A 23484-nucleotide genomic window follows, 5' to 3' on the forward strand; every position below is an offset into this window, starting at 1 on the left:
CATTCATAAATGTAATTGTATTTAATGTTACAATGCAATTAATGACATAATAATTTTACGACATATAATTACTCTATATTTCAGAATTGACATGAAGAAGAGACGGAACGCATTTCCCCTTCATTATGTAATAACAGATTTTCAAATTTAGTGCTGCCTTAAATCAAACACAGTGTGATCAATGATATATTTTCAGCTCCAACAATTAATTAATAAATCTATTTTCATATCAAAAATTATTTTTGTTATTCATCAACTATTTCCTGATATAAGAAAATAACTCTTTAAATCTTTCGAATCCACTTTCAAATCGATCTTCTAAATATCAGAAAACGATTTTTAATTTTTTTTTTCTGATTCCAAAATGAAAATTAGACTTTGTTTAGACATTCAGAGAAAATGGCATCCATTTAAATTTCGAAGTTGTGAAATGGAAGGCGTGCAAGTTAGGGAAAAACGACCCCAATAGTTTTTGGTGGTGATAAATAAATAAATCTGGTATAACAGGCTAGACAGTTTTTTGTCCTTCACATCGTCGCGCCTGTTTTCAGTGTTGTGAATTTCGGGGACCTTTTTCGTCCTTAACGGGACTACACAACTCACCCCATCAGCACGGAATACTTGCACTGGTAGCTTCTTCTATACGTCCACAATTCCCCGACTCATAAAACGACTAGCATTTTTTTTAATGTGTGATTAATCTGAAAGTGTGCAGAGTAATATGAAAAATTATTTGACCACAAATCTTGTTAACACATAGTTTAAATAAAAATACCATGTATATCACCACAACTTCACACGTCTCGATGAAATAAGAGAAGTTAATTAACTTCCATTATTCAACTCAAAGTTTAATCTATACTATCATAAACACCACCAACACATTTCCTCATCTATATCATTATCTGGAACATAAACACTGTCATATAAAGCTATGTGTTCTTAAAAATCTATCCAAATGGTATAACTGCTTGGTTTTACGCACTTAAGTCAATATGCGAAATTGCGTTCCACTTCTTTCCTGTTCTCAATATATAACATCTGTCATTACACACAGAGGAATATCAACAAATCATGAAGTACTGAGACGTCGGGTGCCGCTTCTCATCGAATTCATAGTACCGTGTAGTTCTGTTAAAACGTGTCATCTACGGCTTTAAGAATGGAGACATCAAGAACACCTGTCACCTTTATTTTTAGCATTATATGCGGTCTTTTTGTGAGACAACATGAGAAAAACACCTGATAACGGTGTCATTTTGGGCCGAGTTGCGAAAAGAAAACTAGCAAAAATAATCATTTGACATCGTTACATTTTGAACTTAATTCTAACTGACTGTGAAAATATTGTACATTCTGGTTAACAAAGGAAGAACATGGCTTTTGCGTCTCGAAAATTACACAGCAAGTTCAAAAGAGAAACCGATGTAAGTCTCAAACATCAACTATGTGTTATCGTCAGTAAAAAGTAATTCAATCCTTCACATTCGACATAGATCCAGGCCTTCACGTGCTCGTGTACATATATCATTTCATTATATACCGAGAATTTAACTCCTTCTTGAAATTAAAAAAAAAGAGAGAGGTAAAGGTTGTAACTTACAGTCTTATAATAATTGGAACAGACTCTACTAATGTCTTTGGTGATGTCTACATTTTTAAAATCTACTTTTGTTATAGAATAGGCATTAAGTATATCAGGGATATACTGTATAAATGCAATCAAAGGACAGATTTTTTTTTTAATTATTTAATCTCTACTTAAATGTTTCAAATAGATTTTTCCAAATATTCTAAAATATTTGAACTTGCCTAATCCTTTGCCCAATTTCCCTTCATTTGGATAACATCTTTAATAAGTGCCTGAATCTAAGTGTACAAATATCAAATATGGTTCTAGTGTCTTTTTCCAAATCTATTTGATCTTGACAAACAGCTGATTATGGGTAGTCTTGCAGTCTCTTGTTTTATTCTCTACCAAATGTTTTTTAATAATATTTAGATCTGGAGAATGTGCTGGCCATTCTGTGCAATTGATATAACCTTGTAGGTTTTTGTCAGACAGACTCTGTACATGAGTACAGGTGCATTATCACCATGATGAATATAGTTGTTTTCAGGGAAGTGCCTCACAATAAAGGCCATTAATTAGTATCGACTATGTCAGTGTATTTTGGGGCATTAACAACCATAAAATTTTCAACTCATTTTTAACACATACATCTCAAGATCATGAAACCTATACCTTCCTCTTTGAAGGAGCACATAAAAGATAGGGGATGCTGACTCAGTAGCCTTTTCATCACCAATAGATACAGTTATCATTTCCATTATTTACTATCCAAATTTTATCTGAAACTGTTTTGTTTTTTTTTAATTTTATAACACTTTTCTGAAATTTTCTCTCCCAATGCCATTTTACCTTGTTTGCAATTGGTATACCCATCAACTTCTTTGCCATTCACTTTAATTTTCCAAATGTAAATTTTTGGTAACAGTTTTTTCACAAAACAGCTTAACTTACTATCATTGAATTTCCTATTTCCAGGAAGGTCTCATTTCTATTCTTTTCATTAAGTTCTCAACCACATCATAGCTTAATTGTTTTTAGCTGTTTTGCCTTTTGTATTTTTCTATGAGACTCCAAATGGTGACATTTAATAGAAAATGGACATAAGCGCATTCCTAACAAATCTATTTATTATTAAGATTGTTATTATTCATTAATGATAGTTATTCTGAATTTTAGGAAAAGTGTAGGCTGACATTCCAAAGAGAATTGCAAGTAACAGGTGATTTTATTAGCAGACTTGGGCTAGACCATGAACTTCAGGTAAGACTTACACTTTACACTAATATTCATCATGATATTTAGTTAGATTGATATCAAATTCGCAAATGAAGATACCTTAATTTTAAACAGGATTTTCAATAACGATCAAGATTTTTTTTATGTACCATTAAAGGTAAAAACAAAAATTCAGGGACAAGTTATGAGACATGTATCAAGAAAATCTAATGAATTCATTATAAGTCATTTGTTCTTCACATATTGTTGTGGTATACATATGAAAAGCTTAAGTCTGTCTTTTTAGGGTCACCAGGGATGTGTTAATTGCCTTGAATGGAATGACAAAGGATCGTAAGTTTACTCAGCCTAATACTTTATATTTATAACATTTTTAATGGTTTTCCAAAATGTCCAAACAGAAGCATTCAATGTAGATTGACTTCTACTGTATGTCATTGCAATGACTATTGTAACAAAAAGTGTTTTTGTTCTAAAGGATATATTTTTAATATAATGCTGTCAAACTAATACATCCATTTATGAACAATAGTCTTTTTTTTTACATCTTCTCAAAAAGCTCCAAATTAGCTTTGATGAAACTTTGCAGAAACCTTTCATAGACTAAGCAAAGTGAATAAAATTGTAAATTATACACCCCCAATCACCAGGAGCCTGAGGAATGGGCACCAAAAGGGCTCAGATTGACAAATGTTTAAAAAAATCTCAGATATAGTAGCATAAATTACTCTTTGTTAATGTTATAGGTTATTAGCAAGTGGGTCTGATGATGTACAGGTGATCGTATGGGATCCCTTTCTTCACAAGCCTTTATCCACTGTTCGCACAGGACACCAAGGAAACATCTTTTCTGTCAAGGTAATGTATTTCAATTTTTGGCCATTTTGTACCCATAAGGCCAAATCCTGAAAAAAAGTGGTTAAACAATCATTGACTCTAATTCCAAGTGATGGACCGTTTTTAGACTCGAGATATAATTTCCTGAAAATGATTTTGAAAAGATGTCAATTTGACGCATGCTTTGTCTCTTTAGATTTCAAAGAAAAACATTTTTAACCTCTGAAATTGCAAGATTTAATAGGTCAACAAACCCCTAAAGTGCAATCCTGAAGTAGAAATGGAATCTAGACACATTGTAAATGACTGTAACCAGGACACATGCTTTTGTTTGTACACCAGTATCTCTTGTGACTAAATGCTTATGTCATGCATGTAGATCTGACACCAAAAGTTATGTTATAGGTATATATGGGCATGATTTCCAGAGTAATGTCTTCATGTACAACATTATCATTATGTTACAGGTATACCACAGAAGATTTATATTGTCAAACTTGATTTTTCAATTTCAGTTCCTGCCAAGTTCTAATGATTCTGTGATAGTGACAGGTGCAGCAGACTATAAAATCCGTGTACATGACATAAACTCCCAAGAAACGACCCAGGTGTTTTCTTCCCATGCTGGGCGAGTGAAACGTCTGGCTGTGGCACCCAATGTCCCATTTATGTTTTGGAGTGCAGCGGAGGATGGTACCATTATGTAAGTCTATATACATCTCGATTATCATATCCTTGGAATCACAGATATATCTTCCTGTGTTTATTATATGCTAGAAAGTTTCTTTTAATTCAATGTTGGTCATACTTTTACATGTAATTCACCAAACCTATCTTTACAAACTTGTGTTAATGGGTAAATTTGATTATGAATGTTATGATACATATATTCTCTACAGAAAGTCAATACATTTTGTATTCCAACATTGTAAGGATTATCTTGCAGGCAACATGACTTGCGGACACCAGAGAAAAGCCAAGGTAATGGCAACCCTCAAAATGTACTTATTAACCTCAATGCTCACATGGGTGGCAGTCCAGAGGCCAAGTGTATCACTGTTAACCCAATGCGACCTGATTTGCTTGCTGTTGGTGCCAATGATCCCTATGTCCGATTATATGATCGCAGAATGCTTAGCTGTAAGAGCATGAAGCTGCCAGCTGAATCGAGTACCAGGTAGAGCATTTATCTATTAGTCTGAAAAGGTCAAAGTAAACATTACATAACTCATGTATACACAGCTCATTGAGTGCTATCTTTTTACTTTTATCTTTTTATTTACAAGTTGTCAAAACCTGAATTATTAGACACTGACATTACAAAATAAAGTGCACAAAAATAATTCTTATCATTATCTAACCTTTTGAATATTTTGATGAAAATGGTTTGGTAAGTACATCTAAATGTAAAAGATGAGCACTTGCTCATTATAATCATAAATCAGTCAGGCTAAACATCATTACTTTCTCAGGTAAGATAGAAAACTACATGCTGCAATATTACAACATGGCCTGGTTGTTCAAAGACTGGTTAGAAATAACCAGTGGTCATGTTAAATTTTTAACATGATTTAAACAGCATTTGAAACATCATTTATAATTTCCTTACTGTAGATTCATTGAGACGGGTTTAATGTCTTTAGAGTTTTACTTTTGCCTTAAATGCTCTTGTTTCTAAGTGGCAACAGTAACAATTGGTCACTTCCCACTGGTTACCAGGTATTCTTTGAGCATTCAGGGCCAGGTTGCTATGTATGCTAACAACAATACAACCAGAAATGAATAAAAAACTAGAAGATAACGATACATAATAGATCACAGAATTTTTCTGTGGATAGTAATAAGACATTTTTGGAAGAAGTCCCAAAAATACAATAGCTGAAAAAAAAGGTATAAGTAGGTGTATATATATGTATATACCAAGTACTATTTGAGATATGGTGAAATGAAATATGGCGCTATTACAGTTTTGATCACAAGATTGTCAGTTGTCAACTAATGAAACTATCATCCCCTCACCAAGTTTATACCTGTTAGTAACCCCTTTGAATTTTTTCAGATTACCATGGGAAATGTCTGACATTCCTGCCAATAACCCACCAGAAGATTTTACTTTGCCCCAGGGCTGTGTCAAGTATTACATTGCAGGTATATATATTGTCTGCTTGACATCAGAATATATGTAGGAAATATTGGGTTTTTATAGACAAACAAATATATTTCTGTGTATCTCTCTGCATTCAGTCGTCATCACACAATATCAGTGTCCTTAATTTGGTTAAAGTGGAACTTTGTGTTATGTTCAATTTCTGGTGCAAATTCGAAGATTAAATTTCAGATTCCTCTACAGATATTACAGTTAAAGCATTTTAAGAATGACACACAAGAGAATAGCACCTTTCAATTCAATTTTTTAACTGGTACTATGTATAGTGAATAATGAACTGGACTGCATCATACATCTATTTTATCTTTCTGGGACACATCAGTGATGCTCAAGGTATGTGAAACTTGAGAAAAAGAGCCGAGGAAATGGAAATCCATCAAAACCAATGTGTGAATGTAGATTATTATTGAAAGAATGTCCTACAATATAGATATATGAAGGCTTGTCACTTCACTGTCTCATTTTCTAAATTTGATGACTCTTTAGACAAGTATTCAGTTATAAAACATATTAAACACATTTCTGATACATTATCCTTTGCTCTAGGTCAATATATCTGTTACTGTAGAAAGAAAATTGCATAGAGTAAAATACAGCAAAATGTCTCAAATTTTGTTTTGTTAGGTTAAAACATCTGGCCTTAAGTTATGGTAACTCTTACATCAGGTAATGATGAGTAAACTCTTACAGCTGGCCCAAAAGGGCATGAGGTAACTCTTACAGCTGGCTCAAAAGGGGCATGAGTAAACTCTTACAGCTGGCCCAAAAGGGCATGAGGTAACTCTTACAGCTGGCTCAAAAGGGGCATGAGGTAACTCTTACAGCTGGCTCAAAAGGGGCATGAGTAAACTCTTACAGCTGGCCCAAAAGGGCATGAGGTAACTCTTACATCAGCTGGTAAACTCTTACAAAAGGGCATGAGGTAACTCTTAAAGGGCTGGCTCAAAAGGGGCATGAGGTAACTCTTACAGCTGGCCCAAAAGGGCATGAGGTAACTCTTACAGCTCAAAAGGGTAAAAGCTGGAGCTGGCCCAAAAGGGCATGAAACTCTTACACAAAAGCATGGCCCAAAAGGGCATGAGGTAACTCTTACAGCTGGCCCAAAAGGGCATGAGGTAACTCTTACATCAGGTAATGATGAGTAAACTCTTACAGCTGGCCCAAAAGGGCATGAGTAAACTCTTACAGCTGGCCCAAAAGGGCATGAGGTAACTCTTACAGCTGGCTCAAAAGGGGCATGAGGTAACTCTTACAGTGGGCCCAAAAGGACATGAGTAAACTCTTACAGCTGGCTCAAAAGGGCATGAGGTAACTCTTACATCAGGTAATGATGAGTAAACTCTTACAGCTGGCCCAAAAGGGCATGAGTAAACTCTTACAGCTGGCCCAAAAGGGCATGAGGTAACTCTTACAGCTGGCCCAAAAGGGGTATGATGTATTTCTTAAAGCTGGTCCAAAAGGGCATGAAGTAACTCTTACATCAGGTAATGATGAGTAAACTCTTACAGCTGGTCCAAAAGGGCATGAGGTAACTCTTACAGCTGGCCCAAAAGGGGTATGATGTATTTCTTAAAGCTGGTCCAAAAGGGCATGAGGTAACTCTTACAGCTGGTAAGGGCATGAGTAAACTCTTACAGCTGGCCCAAAAGGGCATGAGGTAACTCTTACAGCTGGTCCAAAAGGGCATGAGGTAACTCTTACAGCTGGTCCAAAAGGGCATGAGGTAACTCTTACAGCTGGCTCAAAAGGGGCATGAGTAAACTCTTACAGCTGGCCCAAAAGGGGCATGAGTAAACTCTTACAGCTGGCTCAAAAGGGGCATGAGTAAACTCTTACAGCTGGCTCAAAAGGGGCATGAGTAAACTCTTACAGCTGGCCCAAAAGGGCATGAGTAAACTCTTACAGCTGGCCCAAAAGGGCATGAGGTAACTCTTACAGCTGGCTCAAAAGGGGCATGAGTAAACTCTTACAGCTGGCCCAAAAGGGCATGAGTAAACTCTTACAGCTGGCCAAAAGGGGCATGAGTAAACTCTTACAGCTGGCCCAAAAGGGCATGAGTTAACTCTTACAGCTGGCCCAAAAGGGCATGAGTAAACTCTTACAGCTGGCCCAAAAGGGCATGAGGTAACTCTTACAGCTGGCCCAAAAGGGCATGAGTAAACTCTTACAGCTGGCCCAAAAGGGCATGAGGTAACTCTTACAGCTGGCCCAAAAGGGCATGAGGTAACTCTTACAGCTGGCCCAAAAGGGCATGAGTAAACTCTTACAGCTGGCCCAAAAGCTGGCCCAAAAGGGCATGAGTAAACTCTTACATGCCCAAAAGGGCATAGGTAACTCTTACAGCTGGCCCAAAAGGGCATGAGTAAACTCTTACAGCTGGCCCAAAAGGGCATGAGGTAACTCTTACAGCTGGCCCAAAAGGGCATGAGTAAACTCTTACAGCTGGCCCAAAAGGGCATGAGGTAACTCTTACAGCTGGCCCAAGAGGGCATGAGTAAACTCTTACAGCTGGCCCAAAAGGGCATGAGTAAACTCTTACAGCTGGCCCAAAAGGGCATGAGGTAACTCTTACATCAGGTAATGATGAGTAAACTCTTACAGCTGGCCCAAAAGGGCATGAGGTAACTCTTACAGCTGGCCCAAAAGGGCATGAGGTAACTCTTACAGCTGGCCCAAAAGGGCATGATGTATTTCTAAAAGCTGGTCCAAAAGGGCATGAGGTAACTCTTACAGCTGGCCCAAAAGGGGTATGATGTATTTCTTAAAGCTGGTCCAAAAGGGCATGAGGTAACTCTTACAGCTGACCCAAAAAGGGTTTGGTGTATTTCTTAAAAGCTGGTCCAAAAGGGCATGAGGTAACTCTCAAAGCTGGCCCTAATAGTGATGAGTTAACTCATACAATTGGCCAAAATGTGATTGGTTAACCCTTGAATACTGGTCCAAGAAGTGATGAGTTAATTCATAAAAATGGCCCGAAAAGGTGATGGGTTATCTCTTGAAGCTGGCCCTAAATGTGATGAGTTAACTCTGAAAGGTAGCCCAAAAGGTGATTAGTTAACTCTTAAAGCTGGCCAAAAAGGGTCAGCAAGTAAATGTGACAGCTTTATCAAAAGAATGAGGGCTGTTGCCGGTGGTTCACAGTGAGGTAACCAACCTCTAGCTATGATAGCTGGCAGTAAGGGTGATAACTCTGACAGAGAAGTAAACACATCTTTCTACTCTGACCTCTGACAGAGATTTAAACACACCCACCTTCTCTGAACTCTGACAGAGATATAAGCACACCCTCCTTCTCTGACCTCTGACAGAGATAAAACACACCCTCCTTCTCTGAACTCTGACAGAGATAAAACACATCTTCCTACTCTGACCTCTGACAGAGATAAAACACACCCTCCTTCTCTGACCTCTGACAGAGATATAAACACACCCTCTTTCTCTGAACTCTGATGGAGAAAGAAAAACATTCTCTTTCTCTGAGTCAGAGGTTTTGTGTTGATTTCCTGAATTTATTGCAGTATGAACACATCAATATTTTATAAACACGTCTAAATGATAAAAAAAAAACCGAATTATTGCTTTCATTGAGGGTTGTAATGTTCTTTTCTTACATGATTATTTTTTCTAGGACATTTGCCCCAGAAGCAGTTGGACTACAAAAAACGTTACAGGACTTTAGCGGCGACTTATGTAACCTTTAGTCCTGATGGGCGTGAGCTCCTGGTGAATCTAGGTGGAGAGCAGATCTACTTATTTGATATCAATAACAACAAAGTACCAGAGAAGTTTGACATATCCATGGTTCTAGCTGCAAATGGACTTGTTAAAGGTACAAAACCTCTAAACTTTGATCAATAGATTGATAAATAATACAATACATATGCAGAACTTTGGTTAAACTGAAAACAAAAATGATTTTGATTACTCATATTGAAAAAAAAGAGTTTCCATTGATAAGTAACAAATCAACTATTCAATATTTAATAAATGCTAAGTAATTATCGCAAAAATGTCTCATCTTGCATATCTTTATTGTCTGTTTTACCAAATAGTCCACAAAGGAGAAAATTATTCCATTTGTATAAGGTTGTGTTGATAGCCTGAATATGTCTACATCCTGATGGCATCCAGCCCAAAGCAATACTTATTGAAAACACATAGTTTGCTGGCCATTCTGAGTATGTTCAGGTATTCAGCTCACATGGAAGACCATCCATCAATTTTTATCTTTCTCCAGAGAACTTTAAGCAACTGGGGATGGATATTTGGCCAGGATTTGTTAGAGTATAAAGCATTTTACCCATATGGATGGCCACAGGGGACAGACATGTTTTTAAAAAGTTAAAAACACACAGGGACTATTCTGGCATTTTTTTCTGGGATATCTATGTGAGCAAAAGAGGCCTAAAAGACAAAATAATATTTGGCAACCTGCTTGCATTGTGTGAAACAATGCTTTGAAATAAGATGCTTTTGACCCCTTTTATCAAATTTTCAACATGTTTGAATTTGTTAAAAATAGGTTCTTTTGAACAGCAGAATTTTTTCCTTTTAAAGGTCACAGGGGCCATTAAACACTTGAGCAAAGTCCTAGTATTGTAATATTTTGGACAATGGTTTAATGGCAGAACTTGTCTTTATCAGTTGCCTGTACATTTCTGGGATAGGGTTCTTTAATTCAAATATGTAAGATGATCTTGATCAATCAGAAAGACACTTGTGTAAGATGTTAGTTGAATTCTTCCAAGAAAGATCTGTCAGTTTTAGAGAATAACTTCTAAGATGGAGTGTGGGCAGAGTTGACTTTGACTCACTTTCAAAAATCAGTGGACACTATTCATAATATAAAAAGTCCTGATAGGGAATTGTTAAAGTACTTAACACATTTTAATGGATAAGAAATAATACTCTTTCTAGGGTGAAATTATTTATAAAGGAAGAAATGACCAATTAGATATATATGAATTACATTTTCAGAAGCAGCATGTTCCCATAGCAATGGTTTCAGCTTGCACAAAAATGGAACAACTAATGGTGTGAGTAATGGTCTACATACTGCCACAGGAGCTGCAGCTGCTGCCATGATGAAGGCCGAGATGGAGGTAGAGGAGAAACAGCGAGATATACATAGTGGCAAGAGGTGGGTAACTATGGTAATATTTTGAATGTAGATGACATGCTGAAATTCCTTAGTAAACTACTGTATTTCCCAGGTTATAAGCCACGGCTTAATTTCGCAGCTGTCAGGCTTGCAGCTTATAAAACTGTGTGGCTTATATGTGGACGAGAAAATATTAAAATTTAAAATGAAAAGTATCATCTGATCATTGGCTTTAGACTGTTATGTATTTCGGAGTGGCCATTTTGTCGAGGCGCATCACATACACTATTGACCTCACACCCTGATAATTTTCTTTGCTGTAAAATGTCACACATCCAGAAAGAATGAAAATTAGTTATTTTAACCAAGGATACCAGTACACCAGTACGAAATGTCAGTACAAAGTTTTTGCAAGTACCTGTCCATCACGTGTTTGTTATTGAAAAAGATCGTCTAGAACCATTATTTGCAACCATTTAAAAGATGATTTTAAGATTGAAATAAAAATATCATTTTCATGGATTTAATTAATCATACCTTTAATATATTTGATCAACAGATGAATTGGATGAATGTTTAATTTTTAGATCACAGCAATTAAACTGTGTGAAAATAGTTTTATAATTTGGACAAATATTTCAAAATGTACACAAAGACTGCTTATTAACTGTATATTTCAAATTTGCCTCAGGAACTTATACAAAATGTATTTTTACTTGTAGTCTCATGTTGGTTTACTAACATTTATGTTCAGGTGTCTTATCACTAATTTTCTCCATTTACCAGGCACAGGATGGAGGGGAAACCTTTGTCTGCTTTTGTAGAGGCACTGAAGAAACGAGCCAACACATTTTTTGAGAAGGAACAGTATTCCAAGGCCATTATTGCCTACAATGAAGCCATTGCTCGAGTGTCTTATGCCTCTGTGTTATATGGAAACAGGGCTGCTGCATTCATGAAGAGGAAGTGGTAAGTCACCTCCTGTTGATAAAGCATTTGTGCTCTTTTTTATATACATTTATTAGATAGTAAACCACCACTGTCATCAGTTATCAGAGCATTTTATTTCTGGATGTTTCAGCTTTGTCCAGGATTGTCCTGAAGGTGACCAGGGACTGGCTTTATCACTTACTCTTTGGATAATGCCTGATATTGTCCCCCATTTTTTGTCTTTGTGTTTATTTTTTTCTTTGTCTCTTGAAAATGCAGAATAAGATAATTATTAGGTCAGTATCAGTGTTGACTGATAACTTTAACTGTTGTTGGAACAAACTTTCTGTATGACTACTAGAAATCAAGGAGTGCTTTATTGCTAATTTGTTTTTGCTTTGAATTGCTTTCCTGGTGTGCAAGTCAAAGGTCAAAACAAGTTATACATGAAGTATAAATAGATATCAAACTCCCTCTTGTACCTGAGATACCTTAGCACCAATGATATCTTCAGATTACATTCAGATCAGAAGGTCAAATATCAGTTACTGTTATTTACAGTGCAAGTAAAATATGATCCTTTATCATATCTCTGACTACACAGATAACAAATTTACCTTTGTGAAATTCTTGTTGTATAAAGTGTTCACAATTTGAAGTCATTTCCTCTACAAACTCTTAACATTTTGGTTTGGTAAACTTGTTTTTGTTGTATTCCAAAACCCATTCATGTGGGCTACCATTTACCTAAAGGATCACTTCTCTAATGCAACCTTACCCATTTCATTTTTGCAGGGATGGTGACTTGTATGCAGCACTAAGAGACTGTCATAGTGCCCTAAACCTTGACCCTAACCACCTCAAGGCCCACTTTCGCCTGGCCCGGTGTCTGTATGAACTCTCTTGGCCACAGGAGGCCTATGATTGTCTCCAACATTTCAAACACAAATTTCCAGACTATGCAAAAAGCCATGCTTGTGAGGCGCTTGACAGAGACATCAAGGCAGCTTTATACTCAGGGACATGTACTCCAGGTAGATCTGTGACCCCTTTCAAAGGTCAAGGTAGATGTGTCAAAGGTCAAAATAATGCTTAGTCATAATTATGCACATCTTGGGTTCTACCACATTTATGTGAAATAAGATAACATAAATAAACGTAGGTATCATTTCAGGTAACATACATACATATAGGTATCATTTCAGGGAACATACATACATGTAGGTATCATTTCAGGTAACATACATACATGTAGGTATCATTTCAGGGAACATACATACATGTAGGTATCATTTCAGGTAACATACATACATGTAGGTATCATTTCAGGTAACATACATACATGTAGGTATCATTTCAGGTAACATACATACATGTAGATATCATTTCAGGTAACATACATACATGTAGGTATCATTTCAGGTAACATACATACATGTAGGTATCATTTCAGGTAACATACATACATGTAGGTATCATTTCAGGTAACATACATACATGTAGGTATCATTTCAGATAACAGATATACATGTAGATATCATTTCAGGTAATATACATACATGTAGGTATCATTTCAGGTAACAAATATACATGTAGGTATCATTTCAGGTAACATACATCATGTAGATATCATTTCAGGTAACATACACATGTTTTGGAATCATTTTCAGTTGTTTCGGAGGTCTAATATTTTCATGGTTAAATAAAAGCTTCTAACAATTTCCTTGTTACGTTATATAGATGAGAAGGAGGGCAGTGCCTCTTCGGATTCCTCTGAATCGCCCATAAAGAAGAAAACAGTGACACCAATGTCTGACCAGGAGAAGTGTTGGCGGGAGGAGGCATATGATTACCAGTCACGCTTCTGTGGTCACTGTAACACAACAACAGATATCAAGGAGGCCAACTTTTTTGGCAGGTACAAGCAGTTATCATGAACATGCTTCAGAAAATAAATACTTTGATACCTTGGTACAGAGGTAGACACAGTTTGATCTACCTCTGTCAGCGTCAAACATTGAGACAAGAATTAAAATCTTATCTGGGGTTACATATAAGAAAAAGAGCCAATCATTAATTGAATGTTTATGACAGTTGATTATTGCATTTGAAAATAAATAATGTTGTTGATTGTAATTCAAAAAAAGAAAATGATGGCTTTATAGGTTAGAATTTACTGAAAAAGAAAAATCATGTCCTTTTTTGTCACATTTATTCAAATGTATTTGTGAAGTATATGGACTTTAAATGGCTGTATAGATCAGCATTTATTGTTCTTCAAAAATGAGAAAATATAAGGTCTTTTGTGACATCCTATCATTCAAATACTGAGGGTAGATTTGTAAAATATTTTGATGTCCATTCTCACAATATATGTCCTTTGTCCTAACTAACACTCAGAAGTTTCCCAGTTTCTTGATTAAAAGGATTAGAACTGACTTGATAAAGGTGTCTTCTTAGCAGAGGTAGTGGCTTTACAAAAATGATCTCTTAACAAATGTTAACACATGTTGATGATTAAAAATGTTTGAGACAATTCTTTTACAGGTGATAAATTATTTGGTATTTTACAGCAACTACCTTTTCTTTGTTGTGAGTTCAGATGGTGACTAATTCTCTATCTGGTATTTTACAGTAACGGCCAGTACATAGTGGCGGGTTCAGATGGTGACTAATTCTTTATCTGGTATTTTACAGTAACGGCCAGTACATAGTGGCGGGTTCAGATGGTGACTAATTCTTTATCTGGTATTTTACAGTAACGGCCAGTACATAGTGGCGGGTTCAGATGGTGACTAATTCTTTATCTGGTATTTTACAGTAACGGCCAGTACATAGTGGCGGGTTCAGATGGTGACTAATTCTTTATCTGGTATTTTACAGTAACGGCCAGTACATAGTGGCGGGTTCAGATGGTGACTAATTCTTTATCTGGTATTTTACAGTAATGGCCAGTACATAGTGGCGGGTTCAGATGGTGACTAATTATTTATCTGGTATTTTACAGTAACGGCCAGTACATAGTGGCGGGTTCAGATGGTGACTAATTATCTATCTGGTATTTTACAGTAACGGCCAGTAACGGCCAGAACAGAGGGGCGGGATCAGATAGTGAGTAATTATTTATCTGGTATTTTACAGTAATGGCCAGTACATAGTGGCGGGTTCAGATGGTGACTAATTCTTTATCTGGTATTTTAATTCTTTATCTGGTATTTTACAGTAACGGCCAGTACATAGTGGCGGGTTCAGATGGTGACTAATTATTTATCTGGTATTTTACAGTAACGGCCAGTACATAGTGGCGGGTTCAGATGGTATTTTACAGTAACGGCCAGTACATAGTGGCGGGTTCAGATGGTGACTAATTACAGTAACGGCCAGTATCTGGTATTTTACAGTAACGGCCAGTACATAGTGGCGGGTTCAGATGGTGACTAATTCTTTATCTGGTATTTTACAGTAACGGCCAGTACATAGTGGCGGGTTCAGATGGTGACTAATTCTTTATCTGGTATTTTACAGTAACGGCCAGTACATAGTGGCGGGTTCAGATGGTGACTAATTATCTATCTGGTATTTTACAGTAACGGCCAGTACATAGTGGCGGGTTCAGATGGTGACTAATTCTTTATCTGGTATTTTACAGTAACGGCCAGTACATAGTGGCGGGTTCAGACGATGGTTCATTCTAAATCTTGTATTTTACAGTAACGGACAGTACATAGTGGCGGGTTCAGATGGTTGACTTCTTTATCTGGTATTTTACAGTAACGGCCAGTACATAGTGGCGGGTTCAGATGGTGACTAATTATTTATCTGGTATTTTACAGTAACGGCCAGTACATAGTGGCGGGTTCAGATGGTATTCAGTAACGGCCAGTACATATCTGGGTATTTTACAGTAACGGCCAGTACATAGTGGCGGGTTCAGATGGTGACTAATTCTTTATCTGGTATTTTACAGTAATGGCCAGTACATAGTGGCGGGTTCAGATGGTGACTAATTATCTATCTGGTATTTTACAGTAACGGCCAGTACATAGTGGCGGGTTCAGATGGTGACTAATTCTTTATCTGGTATTTTACAGTAACGGCCAACGGCCAGTACATAGTGGCGGGTTCAGATGGTGACTAATTCTTTATCTGGTATTTTACAGTAATGGCCAGTACATAGTGGCGGGTTCAGATGGTGACTAATTATCTATCTGGTATTTTACAGTAACGGCCAGTACATAGTGGCGGGTTCAGACGATGGTTCATTCTTTATCTGGTATTTTACAGTAACGGCCAGTACATAGTGGCGGGTTCAGACGATGGTTCATTCTTTATCTGGTATTTTACAGTAACGGCCAGTACATAGTGGCGGTGGCGGGTTCAGATGGTGTTAATTCTTATCTGGTATTTTACAGTAACGGCCAGTACATAGTGGCGGGTTCAGACGATGGTTCATTCTTTATCTGGTATTTTACAGTAACGGCCAGTACATAGTGGCGGGTTCAGATGGTGACTAATTATTTATCTGGTATTTTACAGTAACGGCCAGTACATAGTGGCGGGTTCAGATGGTGACTAATTATCTATCTGGTATTTTACAGTAACGGCCAGTACATAGTGGCGGGTTCAGATGGTGACTAATTATCTATCTGGTATTTTACAGTAACGGCCAGTACATAGTGGCGGGTTCAGACGATGGTTCATTCTTTATCTGGTATTTTACAGTAATGGCCAGTACATAGTGGCGGGTTCAGACGATGGTTCATTCTTTATCTGGTATTTTACAGTAACGGCCAGTACATAGTGGCGGGTTCAGATGGTGACTAATTATCTATCTGGTATTTTACAGTAACGGCCAGTACATAGTGGCGGGTTCAGATGGTGACTAATTCTTTATCTGGTATTTTACAGTAACGGCCAGTACATAGTGGCGGGTTCAGATGGTGACTAAATTATCTGGTATTTTACAGTAACGGCCAGTACATAGTGGCGGGTTCAGATGGTGACTAATTATCTATCTGGTATTTTACAGTAACGGCCAGTACATAGTGGCGGGTTCAGATGGTGACTAATTCTTTATCTGGTATTTTACAGTAACGGCCAGTACATAGTGGCGGGTTCAGATGGTGACTAATTCTTTATCTGGTATTTTACAGTAACGGCCAGTACATAGTGGCGGGTTCAGATGGTGACTAATTCTCTATCTGGTATTTTACAGTAACGGCCAGTACATAGTGGCGGGTTCAGATGGTGACTAATTCTTTATCTGGTATTTTACAGTAACGGCCAGTACATAGTGGCGGGTTCAGACGATGGTTCATTCTTTATCTGGTATTTTACAGTAACGGCCAGTACTGGTATTTTACAGTAACGGCCAGTACATAGTGGCGGGTTCAGATGGTGACTAATTATCTATCTGGTATTTTACAGTAACGGCCAGTACATAGTGGCGGGTTCAGATGGTGACTAATTATCTATCTGGTATTTTACAGTAACGGCCAGTACATAGTGGCGGGTTCAGACGATGGTTCATTCTTACCTGGTATTTTACAGTAACGGCCAGTACATAGTGGCGGGTTCAGATGGTGACTAATTATCTATCTGGTATTTTACAGTAACGGCCAGTACATAGTGGCGGGTTCAGATGGTGACTAATTATCTATCTGGTATTTTACAGTAACGGCCAGTACATAGTGGCGGGTTCAGATGGTGACTAATTATCTATCTGGTATTTTACAGTAACGGCCAGTACATAGTGGCGGGTTCAGATGGTGACATCTAGTGGCGGGTATTTTACAGTAACGGCCAGTACATAGTGGCGGGTTCAGATGGTGACTAATTATTTATCTGGTATTTTACAGTAATGGCCAGTACATAGAGGCGGGTTCAGACGATGGTTCATTCTTTATCTGGTATTTTACAGTAACGGCCAGTACATAGTGGCGGGTTCAGATGGTGACTAATTATCTATCTGGTATTTTACAGTAACGGCCAGTACATAGTGGCGGGTTCAGACGATGGTTCATTCTTTATCTGGGAGAAGCGTACCACCAACATTGTTCGAGTTTTAAGGGGAGATGAATCCATAGTGAACTGCTTACAGCCTCATCCTACATGTTGTCTGTTAGCCACCAGTGGTATTGATCCAGTCGTGAGATTATGGAGTCCAAGGGCAGAGGTTTGTATAGTCTTTGTACTTTGAAATCTTTTGAAAACTTTTGACACTCGTGAATCATTTTGATTCAGATATATTTAATACTGATCATCAAATATATTTGATATTGACCCTGGTCATTTCAATATTACATCAAATTTAAATTAGCATTGACATATTTCAACTTCACCATCACTGCCTTCTATCTGTCACAGGTTTAAATATTTCCTCAAAGATTTATATAATTTATTTTAGTATGAATGCTTTGTACATTATTCATATTTCAATATGTTTATTTCATTTTATATATTTTACTTATTTTTCTATCAGAAACACCTCATTCATTATTTCAGAAATTACCGACTTTTTAATAATTCACTTGATATATCATGAGTTTTAACAAATGTTATGATGACCTCATCATGCCTGTTCAAAATGACCTCCCTGTCTGTAGCAATCATTTTCTACTGGTCCCTTGGGTTTGGTGGTAAACATAGTAGGCTTTGCTTCTAAAGAAGATTTGTTTATGTCATTAAATTTTCTAGGTAAATAAAAGTCTGTCACAAATAATTCTTGCACCAATGATGTAGATAGTGTTGATATTTTAGCGAGACAAAGATATCACATTACTCTCAGGGTATTCGAGGAATTTCATGAACAATTTTTTAAAAGGAATATGACATGTGTTCTGTCTTATCATTAGCTCACCTTACCCAAACAAAGGGGAACAAAGTCTGTGTAAGTATTGGTTCCGAGGTGCCTTAGGATTGGGGCCCAAACAAGGAAATTTTCCTATAGGAATCAATGGATATTGCCCAAATTGGTTCTGAAGTATTCTTGGTTAAAGGATACTTAGTTCTATATAAACAGTGCATCCTAGCCCCTCAGGGCAGGAAGGGCGGACCCAATTAGGAAAATGTAAGTTCTTAAAAGTCCTTCATCCATACAAGGATATTGTGCAGATTTGTTTTCGAGCAGTTTTTTTATTTGATAGTGAATCTGACTTCTGTTTGACCACAAGATCGGGACTCAATAGGAAAATTATATCAGAAATTGTTTGTCATATTTTAAATTCTTTATCAAATGGCTGAATAGCTAAACTAGCAAGATGAACAATGCATGCCCCTTAGGCCTTTTGTTCACTTTTGTATTGTATTGATGGGTGATAGTAATGACAATGCCCCGACGTTTTATTAAAACAATACATCCTGTCTTAAAATACAGCAAACTGATTTTTAACAGATTTGTATAAAACTTGGTTTACCAGGTAATAGTTGTACATCTGTGTGTTAGTTTTAGCCATTGTTTAAGGAGATATGCCTTTTTCTCATTTCCATTTGAAGTATAGTTGTTTGGTAAATACTTATTTTATATGTAATAACTTTTATATTGTATCGGAGCATGAGTGGAATATTAAATTTTTCGTTGCTTATAATTAAGTTTTAATTGGTAAACTTCACAGGATGGGACTAAAAATGACCGAGAGGTTGACAACTCAGATGACGCAGCATTAGCCAATCAAAAAAGGATGAATGCTGACCCTCTGGAAGTAATGTTGATGAACATGGGGTACCGTATAACAGGGGTGTTTGATGTCGATGAGGAGGAAGGTGGACCCAGGAATGATCAGGCTGTGCAGTGCCGACCTAGCTGAAACATGAACACAAATTAATGTAGACTTGATCTAAAGTTCCTCCATAAAGACAGGATCAGGGTTGATAAATATTGTGAGGGACACTGAAGAACGCGTCGAATTTATTACGGAGTTAAAGACAATATATTGACAGCCCAAATCATGCAATTTCTGACTTGTTTGTCGATAATTGATTTCTTTTACTACATCTAGATCTGATATTCTGGATTTAGCAGATCTAGTTTACCATGATCGTGGTGTAGGAGGTGAGATAATGATGGTAGGGCAGGAAACTTAAACATATTAGAATCACTTATGGTGGTTACAACTTCCTGCGACAATGTGTGGTTTCATTTCTGAAATAAACTCCATCAGTATTCTTTTGAACTTTTCAGCTTCTTATAAATTTAGGTACTTGTACTTTGAATTCAGATGAAAAGAAGAAAGTATTATCTCATAGTGTAAGCAAAATAAGTGATGATATTCTATAAAATAATACTGAATTGATTGGAGTGATATATTGTGGAGTTAAAGAAAATATCACATAGATGCTATTCTAGTAAAAAAAAAATGTTGTATAACAGATTTAAGCATACCGAAATTTTTTTTAAATATTCACACATATGAACACAGTCTTAATGGTGATGGTGTTCTGTCAAAATAACACAAATTGCAATTTTTTTTATTTCAGTTACAAAATGAAGACTATTAGATGTCTTGGTCATATGCTTGTGTGTTTATGTGATGGAGATGTACATCAGTTGGGGAAATTGTGTACCTGAAATGAGTGTAAGGGAGGGGTGAAGACACAATGTTCATTTGTGTTTGTCAGATACTGGACAGTATCTGTTACGCAGATTTGTGTCAACTGAATTATTACTTGTAAAACGCAAAATTGATGAAAAGAGAAAGCCACAGCCAGTGATGGATTAATTAATTCAGCAGAAACTCAGATCATGCTGGGTTGTGCTTACATTTTGGAATTATAAAATGTCAAATTTTACCTATGACAGGACCACCTGTGTCAAAAAGGTCATTGTGTGATTTATTCTATTCTTATAAAAAATATATTAGATTGATATGTTATTGTAAAATCAGATACGATATTTCAATTGTTCTTTAGAGACTCAATTTAGAAAATAATAATCTGGAATTCTTCATTTTTTTCACCCCTCCATCTCCAAAGTTATTTACATGGGTTGAAGCATGGTGTTATGGTGTTAAATCTTAAAAAGCACTGTGTGATTGATGACTAGCTGTCATTTCATTTGTCTTTCATTACTGGATAGGATTGATTTATGTAAAAATTATACAAAGTTGTCAAATTTGCCAATGTTCTTGATTGTTGTGATAAAGAAGCCCAGGAAATCATGCATGGGATAACTGTTTTTAAAGAGTATCGGGTATGTACAAGATAATGTGATAATGCATTTTGGTTTCTTTTTTGTCATATTGTTGTGAAGGAAGATAGTAGAAGTGTGCACTTTTGAAATACTTATTGTAAGGATTCTGTTTACCAGAAGGTATACATGTATCAGAATAGGAAGTGAGCATTATGTTTAACAGGTGATTTATTTGCATAGGAAATAAACTTCATGCTTTCCAGGTGGGCTATCAGTATTGGAATGAGCATTATGTCTACCAGGTGATTTGTTTGTATAGAAAATAAACTTTATGTTTTTCAGGTAGGTTACCAGCATAAGAAATGAGCATTATGTACCAGGTGATTTGTTTATAAAGGAAATTGACTTTATGTTTTCCCTTCAAGGTTCAAGCTTCATTCAGTGTAAGAAATAATCACTATGTTTACTTAGTAAAGTGATGTCAGTTTAGGAACAAAGCCTTCTGTTGAATTTCTGGTGTGTTCATATAGCAAGCTGATTTGTTTAACAGAGGTTTTATGATATTAAAAAACAGATTTTGGAAAAACTCTTTGATTTTTCTTAAGTTTCATTGTCTTTAAATACATTTACCTGAAAACATATCATTGATGGTTATTTTGTGAATTGAAATACATTTTGTTGCAAGTAATTTGCTTCCACCAGCATTCAATAAGTGTGTTTGTTGCTGAAACTGTTAAAATGGCTTGTTTTGTTGTCATTACATTCATTGTTACAAATTATTATTGAGATGTACATGTATGTGCACATACAGATTTTAAATCAATTTACGCATTGTTAAACTCCGATTATTTGTTATTGCCGTACAGCTCTGTTTCCCCAATGAAGGATTAGCTGTGTATAGACTGTGTGTATTCAATGTTAAAATAATTAATTTCACAGAATCCTGATTTTCTGTTATAACTTCAATTAAGTCATTCACACCAATTGTTGTGTACAGCAATCATGATTAGTTTATCCAAATGTTTTCTATGTATTGTAAATACATTGTTTTTGCTCTGTAAGAGAAATAAGTTCTAAGCTTGATTTTACGTACAACTAAAACAATGATCAATACTTTACTTGTCATTATCATGCTATATTGTCTACAAGGTTTGCCCCAATCACATGTGTAGTGAGAGATGATACAACACATACCTTGGTATGTAAATTGATGGAAATTTTGGAGTAAAAACTTGCTATCTTATCATCTCCATGTTTTGTTATCAATCCTTCTTCCCTTTGCATGTTTGACCCGTTCTCATGGAATTGTTTGAAAGTATTTGACTCTTGTATTACTAGTATATAAGTATATACACAAGACATACTTATTATTTTTTCTGTTTTGTTACAATATGATATGTTTTGTGATTTAACTTCTCTGATTTTCCTCATAGACTGCTTATAAGCAATTAAGCTGTTTTAAATCTGCAGGTTCCCTATCAGATATCTTGGATATGTTACACTAAAACCAGTGATGACACTTATCAATCGTTACATGTTACAAAAGGAGCACTGATTTGGGAACCATTAACACCCATTATTTGGGTACTCTGTACACCTGTGTCATTGGGGTTTTCTGTACACCTGTCATTGGGGTTTCTCTTTACACCTGTGTCATTGGAGTTCTCTGTATACCTGTGTCATTGGGATTTCTCTGTACACCTGTGTCATTGGAGTTTCTCTGTACACCTGTGTCATTGGAGTTCTCTGTACACCTGTGTCATTGGAGTTTCTCTGTACACCTGTGTCATTGGAGTTCTCTGTACACCTGTGTCATTGGGGTACATTGTACACCTGTGTCATTGACTTCAGACTAATGTTTTTTGTGTTACTTGTGCACTAAGAAACACATTTCTCTATAATGCAATAGAGTGGAAAGCTTTACGTGCATATATGAAAATTTTTGAATTATCAGAAATATACTATATTTAATAGCTTCCACTGTAATAAATAACTGTTGAGTACTTTAATTCTTGTTTATTTATTATTTACATAATTCAAAAATCGTATGAAGGCATCTTTCATAAAATCCAGTTATAATGATATGATAAACAAAGACATCTGTATCATATGTCTTATACCTTTCTCATAGGCTTCACAATACAGAGATTTTTTAGTTGTTTTTGTCAAATACTTAGTAAACATCACAAAACCTTTGCTTGAAATAAAATATTTTCCTTGTACCTTGTTTCAGAATTTGTATAACTTATACTACTGACTGTGGTTGAAAAAGTCAGTACCAGCTTTCTGAGATTAGTTGACTAACTCATGACTTTACTGCAACACAGTCACATGCACAGTTGTACCACTTTCGATGTTCAAGCATTTTGAAGAAAGCTGGAATCCCGTGGTCAAGGTCCTGAGGCCCCAGTGAGGGGTCCGGGGAGCAAAGTCCCCTTCAAGCTGACAGTATTTTTGTTTCATTTGTACTTAGTTTTCGCACTTCGACAAGTGATACGTTATGTGTATTCAAT

The 23484-nt window shown here is 36.3% G+C and overlaps 1 protein-coding gene across 1 annotated transcript; it reads left to right on the top strand.

Moving 5' to 3' along the window:
- The first annotated feature begins 1065 nt into the window (after positions 1–1065).
- On the top strand, positions 1066–22980 carry LOC132556908 (WD and tetratricopeptide repeats protein 1-like). Its single transcript, XM_060221363.1, has 14 exons — positions 1066–1427; positions 2750–2833; positions 3096–3142; positions 3556–3667; positions 4162–4349; positions 4593–4823; positions 5706–5794; positions 9442–9642; positions 10791–10953; positions 11701–11883; positions 12640–12878; positions 13585–13762; positions 17827–18019; positions 19458–22980. The coding sequence occupies exons 1-14, from the start codon at positions 1377–1379 to the stop codon at positions 19647–19649; spliced, it is 2151 nt and encodes a 716-aa protein (XP_060077346.1). The 5' UTR covers positions 1066–1376; the 3' UTR covers positions 19650–22980.
- The last annotated feature ends 504 nt before the right edge of the window (positions 22981–23484 follow it).

This window comes from Ylistrum balloti, unplaced genomic scaffold (assembly GCF_031769215.1).
Source record: "Ylistrum balloti isolate Yb309-2 unplaced genomic scaffold, AGI_CSIRO_Ybal_v1 Utg370600, whole genome shotgun sequence".
Classification (NCBI taxonomy): domain Eukaryota; kingdom Metazoa; phylum Mollusca; class Bivalvia; order Pectinida; family Pectinidae; genus Ylistrum; species Ylistrum balloti.